Source organism: Macrosteles quadrilineatus, unplaced genomic scaffold (genome assembly GCF_028750875.1).
Source record: "Macrosteles quadrilineatus isolate MER2022 unplaced genomic scaffold, UCM_ALF_1.0 Scaffold_1__1_contigs__length_201487025, whole genome shotgun sequence".
NCBI lineage: Eukaryota > Metazoa > Arthropoda > Insecta > Hemiptera > Cicadellidae > Macrosteles > Macrosteles quadrilineatus.
In genome coordinates, this window is record NW_026542594.1 from 101291196 (window position 1) to 101307258 (window position 16063).

At 34.2% G+C, this 16063-nt stretch overlaps 1 protein-coding gene across 1 annotated transcript in view; it reads left to right on the plus strand.

The window, feature by feature from the left end:
* Positions 1-16063, plus strand: part of LOC128999281 (soluble scavenger receptor cysteine-rich domain-containing protein SSC5D-like) — an 81781-nt gene that overhangs the window by 1487 nt on the left and 64231 nt on the right. Inside the window, exon 2 of the mRNA XM_054425723.1 lies at positions 14354-14523. Coding sequence (XP_054281698.1) covers positions 14354-14523 — 170 coding nt within the window. The remainder of the gene's footprint in view (positions 1-14353; positions 14524-16063) is intronic.

The following is a 16063-nucleotide window of genomic DNA, read 5'->3' on the forward strand; positions in this document are numbered from 1 at the left end:
TAGATGTGAGGATAATAATCATGTAGAGATGAAATCATTCAAAGCCTCATGAATGAAATCATTCATTGATGGTGCTGGAGATCCAATGGATATGCAAGACAACTGTGAAGAGCAACCGATCCGTAGGCGTGTAACAAATCTATTTTACTATGGGAAACCAACCAAAACTAAGCGTGCTTTCAAATGGAGGAAGACCATGCCCCCATCAAACACAAGAACACGGGGTCATAACATTATTACTCACATTCCAGGGTTAAAGACAAAAGCGAAAAATCTTGGTGATAGCCCATCACCCTTTGAAGTATGGGAACTGCTTATGACACAAAATATCCTTGATGAAATCGTGCGTTGGACGAATGGAAAAATTAGAGCTATGAAATTGAAATATGATAATCAAAAATGATACCCCGACTCACCTTGAATATCTCGATCTGGAGTCAAACCCAGTGCAGATCGTGAAGTAAAATCATTCCTTTACGGCTTTACTGGGGAAATAACCCTGTTATCATTTGTTAACCCTGACAGGGCTATGATATCTGGCTTTCCAGTGTCTGGGTCATCTGCAGCAGTGTGATGCATTGATTACACCATTATCACAGCTTTCTTCTGCTTGGGGACAAATGATAACAGGGTTATTTCCCCAGTAAAGCCGTAAAGGAATGATTTTACTTCACGATCTGCACTGGGTTTGACTGTACAACCACACAAAAGCTGGAGTTGACAGCCTAGACCAGAAAATCTCCAACAACTCTTCAAGCCCCAGTTCTTTTTTTTTTACTATTATTGATGCAGCGTCTGGCGTGAACGCATTTGTACTGCATCAGGCTTATATACCCAGGGCTGCCCACAAGGGGGGGCTGTGACGCAGACTGTGTCATTGAAATTCTTGGGAGGGTTGCAAAAAATGCAGGGTGGCTGAAGTTGATTGCAACATTGTTCAACGTGACGATAGTCAAAAATATATTACAAAGTCACCAGATAGAAAGTCGATTAATTAATGACAATAGTTATATTATTGAATTCAATTAGTTTAAATACTAATTTCTAGGATTCGTGTAGGAAGTTATTATTCAGATTATTAAGATTAGCAAGACGTGAGATCTAAGAATGAGGGCACGGAATGGCTCAACTGCTGAGATAGATAAAGATAATAACGCGTGGCACAGACACAAGCTACATCGCGACTCAGCACAGAACGCTTTGTTGACATAAAGCTCGTTAAAATACAATCAAGTAGCATAGGCTACAATACTATTGTTTACAGTACTATTGTTTAGATACTCGATCACCTGAGTTAATAGGGGGGGGAGGGGGGTAATGAAAAATACGGTTAATACAATATAGTATAAAATCAGATGACAAACCCATTAAAACGCTGTAAAGACACATTAACGTCACAATTTGAACTTTTATCAATGAAATTCAATATTGCACAATCATTATTATTGTGCAACAATGACATTTCAAATCATTTAACTTGGTTCAGTTGTACAAACGGCAACTTTTAGGGAATAAGCTATTACCGTAGGTCTCATGGTAAGACTTGGACCCGGGACCGATTTACTTTTTAATTTTAATGTCCCTAGAAGCCAAAAACACTATCCTTTCAAATTCATATATATATATATATGTATTTATATATTTACTAGCTGTACCCGCGGGCTTTGCCCCGTTTAACTTCATAAGTGAGCTCGTTCGCATGGCTCAATCACGTCCTGGATGAAGTTAGTTCGCTACGCTCACTCACTTTTAGGTTGGAGCTCGTTCACTACGCTCACTCATCTTTTGGTTGCAAATAAGCTGTTGTCATAAATGTAAAAGAAATAATAGTGCTTAACTTTAACTTGGTTCAGTTGTACAAACGGCAACTTTTAAAATTATAGCTTACAAACTCAACTAATAACTAGCCAAACACTGCATTTTAGCGAATTTCCCATATAGGGAATAAGCTATTACCGTAGGTCTCATGGTAAGACTTGGACCCGGGACCGATTTACTTTTTCATTTTAATGTCCCTAGAAGCCAAAAACACTATCCTTTCAAATTGATATATATATATATATTTATATATTTACTAGCTGTACCCGCGGGCTTTGCCCCGTTTAACTTCATAAGTGAGCTCGTTCGCATGGCTCAATCACGTCCTGGATGAAGTTAGTTCGCTACGCTCACTCACTTTTAGGTTGGAGCTCGTTCGCTGCACTCACTTGCCTTCAGGTTAGCTTGTTCGCTACGCTAACTCGCCTCCAGGTTGGAGTTTGTTCGCTACGCTCACTCATTTGGTTGCAAATTAGCTGTTGTCATAAATGTAAAAGAAATAATAGTGCTGCACCCTGTTGGTAATCCTTGTAACTTAAATGCTATTGAACATCATAGAACAGAACCAACTTGTTTAATTGAAACAGCTGTTAAGATTCATTAATTCCATTTAAATATGAGTACTCATAAGGTTAACATGGGAAACTCCAGAGCCACTGGGGTGGAGCCCGAGAGTCCGATCAGAATAAAAACAGCTTAGTTTTCCTATTTAATGCCTAAAGAATCAGTGTACCAAATTTCAGCCTCCTAGGTAAATGGGAAGTAAGAGAATTAGTGATGAGTGAGTGAGTCAGTCAGTGAGTCAGTGAGGGCTTTGCCTTTTATATATATAGACAAGCAGAGTACCCGTCCTTCGTACGGGGTTGGCATATAAGTATAAAATGCTTATTGCAGTTATACTCAAGCTTTGCGTTCGCAATGGGGGAGGACAAATTTGAAGAAAATTGTTTAATATATAAAATTTACAGCATACTATAGTATTACACATCTACCATAGCCATAATGTTCTACCACTTCACCTAAACAACAGAGACGGATAAACTATTAACAATTCGCAAAATATCACAAATTATTCATGAAATTAAAAACATAAACATAACTGTAAACAGTCGTACTTTGACAGTTCTCATTGCATTCCCATTTTTTTTGTTGCTGCTTAGTTCAAATAGTCAATGGTTCAAATTAGCTGTATTCATAAAAGCAAAAAGAATTATTGTGCTGCACCCTGTTGGTAAGTCTTATAAATTTTAATGCTTTTGCATATCATAGAACCAACTTTTTTAGTTAAAACAGCTGACTAAATTCTTTAATCCCCTTTAATTATGAATACTCATAATAGACCAGACCGTGGTTGGGGTTGAGTATGCAAAATTATTCGGATGCACTTTCTCTTTTGATTGTTGTTAAGGACACTTTGGACAGTAAGAAAACGCATGTTGCCACGATCGGCGTTGGTCATGTACCAATATGGCTGCCATCCAATATGGCAGACCACCTGACTTGACCTTGATCGAGAAAAATTCAAATAACTCCCATCGTTTTTCGACTTATTTTGATAGTTCTTTTATAGTTGAAAAGAAGAAGAAATTTGCTTTAAGAGTCTCCATTACACTTATAGTGATATCCCGTTTAAAAAAGTGATAAATTAGATTTTAATAAAGATTTTAGTTTTAAAACGGATTAAATATACGTTGAGGTGATTATATTTGAGTTTTACTGACGAAGTATGACCAAAATCAACCTTGTAGCTGCTTGGGTAACAAAAACGTAATTATCCTTTATCATTTAATAACCAAAATCAAATATTGTAATTTAATAATCCATATATTATTAATGTTATTAATTTACAACAAAACACAATTGGAGAAGGTACGTTTTTAAAATACCCCCGCCGCAGCAAACCTGCCGACTAAGCGAATTTCCATTTGTCTGAATTGATTTTCAGTTAAATATATTTTAATAACATTAGGTTTAACGAGTACCTAGGTTTGCTGCTACAAGGAAACTAATAAAGTGTGTTTTTGAGTAAAATATTGATAGCTTAGTACAAAATAAATAAATTTGCCAAGTTTGATCAAGATATCATCAACAAGCAAACTACAACATTTGACAATATTCACCATAAGAATAACATGGGAATTTTAAATTTACAATTTTTTTAATTTTCTTCGTTACTAACAATCAAACAAAAATACTTTTATATACTAAATTATTTGTTTTTTTAAGCTCTTTAAAAAGGTCTAAAGAGAAATCGGGAAATTTTGTGTTTTGAGGGTCAAAAGTGAGAAAAACCTATTTTTACCCCATAAAACCCCCCGTAAAGCCCCGTTCCCATGGTCTGATCGTGCTGGTTCGCGAACTCATTCAAGTTTATCCCGCTTTACACCTTTAAACCAAATTTCATCAAAATCGGACAAAAATTACTCAAGTTATCGCGTTCACTGACGTATATATATATATAAATTTGAACGAATGGTGTTTTTGGCCTCTGGGGACATCAAAATGAAAAAGTAAATCGGTCCCGGGTCTAGGTCTTACCGTGCCACCTACGGTAATAGCTACTTCCCTATAGGGAAATTCGCTAAAAGAGCAATGCAAGAAAAATTTCATGTAACAATTGGGTAAACAGCTTTTTTAGGGTAATTCGACCCTGCTGAGTACAAATCTGCGTGTTGCCAAATCGAAATTTGAACCGGAAGTCAGTATCCAAGATGGCAGCCAGACCCTGTTTGCCCCATTACTCTTTTGTTATTTGGCCTAAAATATTGGTTTAAACATCTGTATAGGGGTTTTCTCATATGCCAAACACATTGCAATACTCAAAATCTACTTACCTCAACTTTTAGGAGCATATGTTCCAAGATGGCACCCAAGATGGCGTTCTTAAACTCTGTTTACGCATATCTCTCTTCTTAGTTGACCTAAAATAATAGTTTTAACATCTGCATAGGGGTTTTATCGGATTGCAAACACATTGCAATACTCCAAATTTACTTACAAAAACTTTTAGGGGCATATGTTCCAAGATGACACCCAAGATGGCGTCCTAAAACTCTGTTTTCGCATATCTCTCTTATTAGTTGGCTTAAAATAATAATTTAAACGTCTGCATAGGGGCTTTCTTAGAATGCCAAACACATTTCAATACTCAAAACTTAATTACAACAATCTTTGAGGTAATATTTTCCAAGATGGCGTATATCTGCCTTGTTTGTTTGTTTGAAATTATTATTTTAACGTCCATAAAGGCTTTTCCTCTGATGCCAAATGGATTGAAACACTCATTATATACTTCCTACAATTGTGTAGGACCTAGGTTCCAACATTGGCCGCCAAAACTTCTGTCCTCGGAAAAGAACAAGAAATATGAGAAAAAGGCCATCGGAGAGAAAATAAATTGTTAATTGCAATACTTAAAAGAAGATATTAACAAAATGAATTAACCATTTAAAGGGGTCAAACATTGTCGAGAACGGTAGCACAGTTTTGTGCAAGTCTTTTGATTCTTCTTGTGCGTTTACATTGTAGATAGACACTTGGATAAACAATTACATCCTAGGATATCTGTGGAGGCTTTTGGGACTGACAAGGATCTCACAAGAATGGGATGTACTGGTGTCAGTGAAGCCCCCAGCTATATAACTCGTAGTCCATCTTCACTGGTCGGACAAGATGAGCATTTTCCAACACGTTCAAATAGAACGTGTATCCGGAGATCCCTCACCTGAACAGGTGGGCAAAGACGTATCCAGCAGGGATGAGGCTATACACCTTTTTTGTTGTTATGAAAAAACCGTAACCGTAGCCTCCAAAAGGTAATGTACTGTGATTCCTAAGATGTCATTAGGCAAAGACACGATCGTAAGATACTATCTTCAATGGTTTTAAAACTAAATGATTTGTTGTACTGAAAATTTTAAAAACGTTCTATTTGAAAGTTTTTTTATATATATAGCTCTACTGTACTCTCAAAAATACAGAAATCAGGCTTCAACGCAGAGAAAATAATAATGATCAACTTAAAAATGCAGAAATCAGGCTTCAACCCAGTGAACATAATAATCCTCAAACAGATGACAATGCTTCAACAGATGTTCCTCGCAAATCAGCCAGAACAAGAAAGCAACGAAAAAGACTGGACTTATGAACAAATTTAGTGGGGAAGAAACTTTTGTATCTCTATGTTTCAAATGCTATGCATTTAATAATTTAATCATCTGTTAGTTCAAAAATGTGATTCAATTAATGTAAATAAACTAGTGACAAAATAAGGCTCATTTTCAACTTGAATTTATTTAACTAACTAGCAGAGTACCCGTCCTTCATACGGGGTTGGCATATAAGTTTAAAATGCTTATTGCAGTTATACCCAAGCGTTACGTTTGCAATGGGGGAGGACAAAGTTTGATAAAATTTGCTTCTTTAAATTTACGGTATACTAAATGGTATTACGCATCTACCATAGTCATATTGTTCTACCACTTCATCTAAACAATAAAGAAAAATCAATTATTATGAATTCACAGAAAATCACAAATTATTCATGACATTAAAAACAAAAACATTACTGTAAACAATCCTACTTTGACAGTTCTCACTACGTATCACAGTTTTTTGTTGCTGCTTAGTTAAAATTAGCTGTTTAAATAAATGCTAAAAAACTATAATGCTGCACCCTGTTGGTAAATATTATAACTTTTTAATGCTTTTGTATATCATAGAACCAACTTTTTTAGTTGAAACAGCTGACTAAATTCTTAAATTCCCTTTAAATATGAATACTCATAAGGTAAACATGGGGAACTACAGAGCCACTGGGGCGGAGCACGAAAGGATTTTTGAGATAAGAATATGCCTATATGTTAATCGGGAATGTGAGCTGTCATCATGCCAAATTTCAGTCCAATCCGTCCAGTGGTTTATGCGTGATTGAACTTCAAACAAACAAACAAACAAACAAACAAACAAACAAACACACAAACTTTCACATTTATAATATTATAAGATTATTTCAATATATAAACTTACAATACATAACAGTATGGTTATTGGTTGTGGAGAAAATTGTAAATTAAAAATTCCCATGTTATTCTTGTGGAGAATAAGTAAACAGTTGTAGTTTGTTTGTTTATGGATATATTTGGGCCAAAATTGGCAAATCTATTTATTTTATACTAAGCTTCTAATATACAAACGCTATGTAGATATTCTGGTAATAAAAAATTCCTTAAATTGAGGTGACATATAAAACTCTAATTTTATTTATATAGATGGATAAGTTTCCCAGTCCTGTACAACACTGATTCACGGTATTTTTTTCGGTAATCAAAACTCAACTACAACTTGATACACACAAGCCACCATTATTAATCACACTTGGTTTTGGATTTGCTTACAAACATGATCGGAAATGGTTAGGGCCTACAAAGGATTCGTAAACAACATTTATGTAAACATATCAGTTACAGCTAGAAAGAGTAATCTTTATCCAAACAGCTGTTCGTAATTTTCATATATGACGTATCCACTATCCATATATAAATCCCAAAGTACCCATGAACTTTTGAGAAAACTACAAGTCACACCCTCATAAACCATATACTTAAAATGTTCGTCATCACGAGAAACCTTGCGTAAAACTATCCATTATTTCATAAATTGCCCTTAAGGCCGAATTCCTTACTAAAGGGAACTTTCCATATACCGGTACCTAATGTTAAAAATACTTCAGCTGTACTTATTCCTATAATAGGCCAATTCTTTCAATTTATTACCTTACTAGCCGTCATACCCGTGCTTTGCAACGGGAAGGGAACACTAAAGAGAATAATTATTATGTTCCATAGATCTGCTGCTTGTAGTAAACTTTTAGTAATCCACCAACAAAAGTATTAACTAGCTACTTCATTTCCCAAAATTCTTTTTCAAACACAATAGATTTGTATAACCAAATAGTTAAAAAGAGAGTCAATAAGTTAACGAATTATGCCTTTAAAAATAAAACGCCTTATTTGCACAGTATCAACAATTATTTATTAAATTAAAAACAAATAACTGTAAAAGTTCTATTTTTACAGTTCTCATATTGTATCACAGCTTTTTGTTGCTACTTGGTTCAAATTAGCTGTTGTCATAAATTTAAACGATTAATAGTGCTGCTCACCCTGTTGGTAAACCTTGTAACTTTTTAATGCTATTGAAAATCAAAGAATCAAATTATTAAGTTGAAATAGCTGTTAAGCTTCTTGAATTCCGTTTAAATATGATTAATCATAAGGATAACATGGGAAACCCCAGAGCCACTGGGATGGAGCCCTTTGGATGGATCTGCACCAAACTTCACACGAGCCATGCTTCAATAACGCCTTTGACCAAGTCAATGATAATGCTTAATCATGCCCAAAAGTTTCATTACAATCTGTCAAGCAGTTTCGGAGTCCATAGGGTTTATACATACATACTTCCTCTTTTTAGCGAATTTCCCATATAGGGAATAAGCTATTACCGTAGTACTCATGGTAAGACCTGGACCCGGGACCGATTTAATTTTTCATTTTGAGGTCTCTAGAGGCCAAAAACACCATCCGTTCAAATTCATATATATATATATATATTTACTAGCTGTTTGCCCGTTCTACGTACGGGAATCTTGTAGCAAGTTGAAACCTTATATTCAGAACAGGAGTTGGTTTGCATATTTAGTGTGCATTTTTCCAGATATGCTGACAAAACTATTACTGTATAGGAATACATATAAAGCTTCGCAAATACAATATCTGACAGTTTCAAAGCCAAAACAAATGCTTCGCAATTAAATGTCACCCGATCGTGTTAGTCCATATTTTATATCTAATGATAAAAGGAATCGCTGAGGCATAGCCCTAAGGTAGGCCTGTAATTGAAAGTTACTTTTCACACTGGTTAAAAGTAGTTAAAATACTACCTCAACCTCACTACTGCACACTTTATTCGGGTTGAAATTCTCATTAACAAAGGTGCTCTTGTCTTTTCCACGAAACACTGAGAAATAAGGACATTAATGCGTTACCAACAGACATACACACACAAATACAGAATTGAATTAGGGGATTTGCTACGCTTAACCAAAGCAAAATATAAACAAAATAATTATTTGAAAGTTTTAATAGTGTCATCAAATTTTATGATCATTGTTTTTAGGCCTAATCAAACTGTAAAATTGGTGTAAATCCGTTGGCAAATATCCTAAATAAGTAAATAAATACACAGTCCACAATACATTTATAACAATGCCAAGCTTTAAAAATTGATGATGGTTTGCTAAGAAAAATCTTTTACTGATGTTTTATCAGTCATAGCATAAACTAACATTTTGGAGTCCAGACAGAAAACGCAAAAATTATACAGTAAGACATCAATTAAATTTAATAAGAAATAAGGTGCAGCACTAACGATAACTATAGTTGTAAATAGTGATGTGTTTGTACGTAAAAATGATTCTTACTGCTACCACCGGTTCTAAGGAAAAGTAGCAGTACCAAAAACCAACGTTTACATTTAAGAAAAGAACTATAGTACTTACGACCATTTCAAACTGTTATTTCACATTAATAGCATTATTTGTAAGCAACTTTTTATGTTAACATATTAATGACAGTCTGAAGAAACCACCTTTATAAAACCTTTACAACCTTTACAACCTTTACAAAGAACAACCTTTACAAGAAACCTTTACAAAGGTTTCTTATTTAAAAGATTACGTAATCTCTAAACAATAATCGGTACATATATCTAGCAAACATTCGGAGGAAATGTGAAAAAAAAAACTGGGGTTTTGGACATTTGTAGTTTTACTTCCTAAGTAGGAAAAGTACTGATATTGTTGTCGAAATGTAAGTACAGTAAGTAGAAACCAAAAGTGACACATTGGAAAAGCGAGTTTAGCTACATCTGTAAGTTAAACCTCTCTTACGATCACAGCGAAATCAAAAAGATCCTCCAAGATCGCAGCAACATCCACGATTACCCACTGCAGTTGTGATTTTTTACTTTGCACTTTACACAACTGTCCTTGAAGTGCCGTTAATGAGTGGAAACCTTTTTTGTAAGCTATTGGTGACGATGGTTAAAAAATTGTACGTTTCCCAGCACTAATACAACACTGATTCACGGTATTTTTCCCGGTTATCAAAACTCAAGAACAATCGTTGGACTTGCGATTAATTAAACTTGTTAAGTAAAGCACAACGTTTTTAATCTCACTTGGTTTGGATGTGCTAACAAAACTTGATCGGAAATGGTTGCGTTATTTGTAAACAACTTTTAATGTAAACATATCAGTGACAGCTAGAAGTGAGAACTAATCCAAACAGCTGACTGTTATTTCATAAAATGTAATGGTAAACATTGGGAGAAAACTTGACAAAAATCGAACAAAATTGTGTTTTTGATGGTTCGTTATTTTGTTTTCAAAGAAGCGAGGCCATGATTTTATAGCCAAAGACACTCACCAATCCAGTAAATACAGAAAAATGATTAGAACCTTGATCGGTACTCTGGTTTTCTAGGAGTAGGCCGCGTAAAATGACATTTTGGCGTCACAGACGGAATGACAGAATGGACAAACAGACAGACAGAAATTGAGGTAAGACTCGTTTCGGCTTTCTTAGGATATGAAACGTAAAAATAACCAAAAACTGCATGATTCTAAGCAATGTACAGACAAAACTGTAATTTTATTTATATATTTATATATATATATATATATATATATATATGTCCGTTAGCCAGATAACTCGAGCAAAAATGATCCGATTTTAAAGAAATTTGGTACAAACGTGTAAACCTACGTTTATTTGAACGAGTTTGCGATCCAGCATAATCGGACCATGGGAACGGGGGTTTATGGGGTAAAAATGGGGTTTTCCCATTTTTGACCCTAAAAACAAAAAAATCTTGCAATTTATTTTTAAACCGTTTTGTAGAGCTTAAAAACAGAAATAATTTAGTATATTGAAGCGTTGTTGTATGCCTAACGGTCACGGAAAAAATTAGTCTAGGGGGGATGGGCACCCCTGATATACCCTAATTTGAATTTTAATTTTTAACATAGCGAATATAAATTCTGATTATTAATTGGAATGTTTTATTTCTTTATATTATATTTTAAAAAGAAAGCCATGTTTTACTGTATATATATACCAGCTGTAACCCGCGAGCTTTGCCCCGTTTAACTTCTTAATTTTCAAGATGATCTCGTTCGCCTGGCTCAATCACGTCCTGGTTGAAGTTCGTTCGCTACGCTCACTCACCTTTAGGTTGGAGCTCGTTCGCTACGCTCACTCACCTTTAGGTTGGAGCTCGTTCGCTGCGCTCACTTGCCTTCAGGTTAGCTCGTTCACTACGCTAACTCGCCTCCAGGTTGAAGTTCGTTCGCTATGCTCACTCACCTTTTGGTTGCAAATTAGCTGTTGTCATAAATGTAAAAGAAATAATAGTGCTGCACCCTGTTGGTAATCCTTGTAACTTTAATGCTATTGAACATCATAGAACAGAACCAACTTGTTTAATTGAAACAGCTGTTAAGATTCATTAATTCCATTTCTCATAAGGTTAACATGGGAAACTCCAGAGCCACTGGGGCGGAGCCGATTGGACGGATCACGAAATTGATGGTGTATAAACCTATTCCATGACATTCTACACGTATGTACCAAGTTTTGTGGCAATCGGTTCAGCGGTGTCTGAGTTTATCACTGCCAAACAAACAAACAAACAAACAAATATATATACAAACATCCTCTTTTATACTTATAGATATGTGTCCGTTAGCGCGATAACTCAAGCAAAAATGATCCGATTTTGATGAAATTTGGTATAAACGTGTAAACCTACATTTATTCGAACGAGTTTGCGAACCAGCATGATCGGACTATGGGAACGGGGTTTTGTGGGGTAAAAATAGGTTTTTCCCATTTTTGACCCTAAAAACACAAAATTTTACAATTTCTTTCCAAACCATTTTGTAGAGCCTAAAAAACAAATAATTTAGTATATTGAAGCGGAGAAAATTCCAAAAAATTGTAAATTTAAAATTCCCATGTTATTCTTATGGAGAATAAGTCAACTGTTGTAGTTTGCTTGTTTATGAACATATTTTGATCGAGTTTGGAAAATACTTTCATTTTTTACTACACTATTGACTTATTCTCCATAAGAATAACATGGGAATTTTAAATTTACAGTTTTTTTAAATTTTCTCCGTAACCATTAAACCCATGATAAAGCTTCAATGTACTAAATTATTTCTTTTTTAAGCTCTACAAAATGGTTTGAAAAGATATTGTGAAATTTTGTGTTTTAGGGTCAAAAATGGGAAAAACCTATTTTTACCCTATAAAACCCCCCATAAACCCCAGTTCTCATAGTCCGATCATGCTGGTTCGCGAATTCGTTCGAATAAATGTAGGTTTACATGTTTGTACCAAATTTCATCAAAATTCGGTCATTTTTGCTCGAGTTATTGTGCTAACGGACACATATATATATATATATATATATATATATATATATATATGAATTTGAACGGATGGTGTTTTTGGCCTCTAGGGACCTTAAAACGAAAAAGTAAATCTGAATCTGTCCCGGGTCCAGGTCTTACCATGAGTACTACGGTATTAGCTTATTCCCTATGTATGGGAAATTCGCTAAAAACAATCTAGACTTTCAAAGAAATTCTCAAACTCACATTCGGAACAAAACAAAACAACAGACATAATATATACAGTATACATATTATTGAAAAAAATATATCCCTAGACACTATCTACGGATGGCCTACTTTGCCTTCTTTAATAGTATTTTAAGCTATGGTATTTTACTGTGGGGCTGTGGTCATGATGTTAGTAGGAGCTTGCTCCTACAAAAGAAGGCTTTAAGAATCTAAGTACAGAGCCCATTGTAAACCCTTGTTTATTCAGGAAAAAATACTCACTGTTTTTAATTTATTTATTTATGTGTGTCTTGTTTATGTAAAAGTAAATATTAATTCTTTAGCTTTAATATCACATTCGCATAGTAATTTTACTAGACATAGGAATAATTTAGCTTTACCTTTAGTCAGGCTAACAAAGTCCCAAGAATCTGTCTCTTATCTAGGGTTAAAAGTGTTTATTAATCATTTGCCAGCTGAAGCTTACTGTATTGATAAGGGGTCTGACTTAAGGGAGGTACAAATGAGGCAACGATAACATCATAGTTTAGTTCAAAATTCCTCCGTTACTGCGTTGTAGTAGAGAGCACAGCGCGTAATTTTTACTTCACTATTAGGCCTAGTTAATAATCAAATTAAGAACAATTATAAAATTAATCTTAAAATTTTGCAATTATTAAATTAAAATGTCATAACCTAACCAAACTAACCAAACGTGCTGATAATGAAAAAATCGAATGAAGGTTTACTAATCTAAAAAATAGTTTTGTTCATAAAATAAAATTATAAATGGCTAAAATTCAATTATACAATTCTTTTATTATAAAATTAAACTGTCATAACCTAACCACACCAACCAAACTTGCTGATATGAAAAAAATTGTTGACAAAATGTTAGTGCTGCCAGCGGGATTCGAACCCGGCACCTTCGGATTATCAGCCCGACACGCTATCCACTACACCACCGAGGCCGATGACTGAATTCCGTATCGTTGCGGTAATGGTGTTCCCTCAAGAGGAGATCTGACAGCTGACGTCATCGAAGGCTCTTCTGTACCTCCCTTGAGTAAATACCGATAATAAGTTATTTAAAAGTAAACTTTTTTTTTTTTTTTTAAAGGTAGAAGGTAGGGAACATTATATTATTTATTTAACTTTTTTGCTGGTTATTAAGTCACCCTTTTTATAGTTTAAGTGAAATTTGTATGTCCGACACTGATATTAGTTTTTACTTTTCTGACTGATGTAGGCCTACACGTGTACATTGTTGTTTAAATTATTTTGTATTGAATCTTATAGGCTCTAATTAACATGCTATCCACTAGACATTTTATCTTTGTGAATTAATCAGACTTCTTAGCCTAAGTTACTCTTATATTGATCTCAACTATACAAAATGATCTTTTTGTAATTTGTTGCAATAAATTCTTGATTCTTGATTCTTGACATTAACTAACAAATCAAGTAAAAAACGCAAATAATTTTCATGTAAAGATAACCTCTCAATACACCTTCCAACTTGTTTTTAATTTTGCTAATGCAAATAAGCAGCTGTTTAGTAAATGGGTCAACCATTTTGTCTATTACGATTGTTTTAGTGTACGTTATACAATCAATATGTTGAACTATTGACAAGAATTCAGCAATAAGCTACAACCGATTAAATCAATCAATAAATAATTCTGATTCATGAGATTGCTTATAATAAAAGTTTACGACTGTTTACAAGAGATGACTCTTATACTCCCTGGGGAGTAAAAGAGCTACTTTTGACCCGCAACACATGTACTTAAAACTGCTGTTTTTGCTGTGTTATGACGAATAATCTACTATTTGATATTTCAGGTAGTTTCCAAACCTGAGACATTGGAGTCCCCAATGAAATTTTCAATTCTTCTTTCCCCAATATCTCCAGAACCAAGGATTGATGTGACACCCGACACTACTCTCAATACAATCAACTACGACTTCGACCTCTCTGACTTGAGTGCAGACAACAGCACTGCTGATGACATGTAAGTTTGAACACTTAAAGTATTATCATGCTTTACAATAAGTCAACTATAAACAACAATATTAAAATTCAAATTCACTTTACTGTCACATAAAAACATTTGTACATAGCAAAGCTATTAAACTGGTGACATTGTCAATTCAATCTAAACCTAAAAATACAATTAAGTTACAGAACATTTTTGTCTGACTCTGAAACAACAATTACATATAACAATACTGCTTATTTTTGTAAGAAGTCACTTACAGAGTAAAATACTTGGTTTAAAAGATAACTTTTTAGAGTATTCTTAAAGCTCTTTAAACGGATTTGGCTTTTAATGTTTGTCGGTAGATTATTAAAAAACGTCATACCCATGTAACTAGGGCCCTTTTCATAGATTGTTAAGTTATGTATTCGGTATTGAAAATTGTCTTTGCGCCTTGTGTTGTATGCATGTAAATGCTGCTGTCCACAAAGAAGATCAAAATTCTTCTGAATGAACAGTAAGCATGAATATATATAGAGAGAGGGAAGGCTCAATAATCCTAACTGTTTAAAGATTGGCTTACATGAGACTCGTGGCCGCGAAAACGTCATAATGCGAACAATTCTTTTTTGAAACTTGAATATTTTTCTCCATTTAGCCGATGAACCCCATAGCTCAATTCCATATTTCATAATGGAATAAAAATAGGCAAAATAAACCATTAATCTAGTTTCCAAATCAGTTCTATCCCTTAACACAAGCATTTGGAAACAAGCAGAATTCAGTTTATGGCCAAGTATTGTTATGTATTTTTTCCAGTTTAAATTTTGGTCAATTGTTAATCCCAAAAATTTATTCTGTATTGTTGATGTAATTTCAGTATTTAAAAACTCAACTGTAAATTTTTTAGAGTCATTACTTTGTGCTGTTTGAAATTTCATCAGATTAGTTTGTTCACAATTTAGTTTTAGTCCATTAGTACGAAACCATACTTCAAGTTCCTCCATAGCATTGATAGTAAGTATTTTAAGCTCATGTACACATTCAGCCTTAAGCAGGGCAGTGGTGTCATCTGCATATAAGATGAGGTTTGTATTAATGTTGCCATTGCCATCAAGATCATTTATATAAATTAAGAATAATATTGGGCCAAGGATTGAACCCTGGGGAACACCAACTGAAATCTTTTGCCAATCTGATTGAAATTTTAATGAATATCTTTCAATTACAACTCTTTGCTTACGGTTACTTAAGTATGAACAAAGCCAAGAAATTGCAGTTTTTGAGAAATTATATTTTTTTTTACTTTTCTAATAGAATCTCATGCAATACACAATCAAAAGCCTTGGATAGATCACAGAAAATACCAGATACCCTCTGTGATTCATCCAAGGCTTCCAAGATGTGCTCTACTAATTCAGTAATTGCCATTGAAGTATTCCTGCCAGATCTAAACCCATATTGACTGCTGGAAAAAATATGATTTGATTTAAAAAATGCTAAAACTATCTGGGTTATTGACTCCACCTTTTTTAAAAATTGGTTTTATTACTAAGGAACCTAGATATAAATT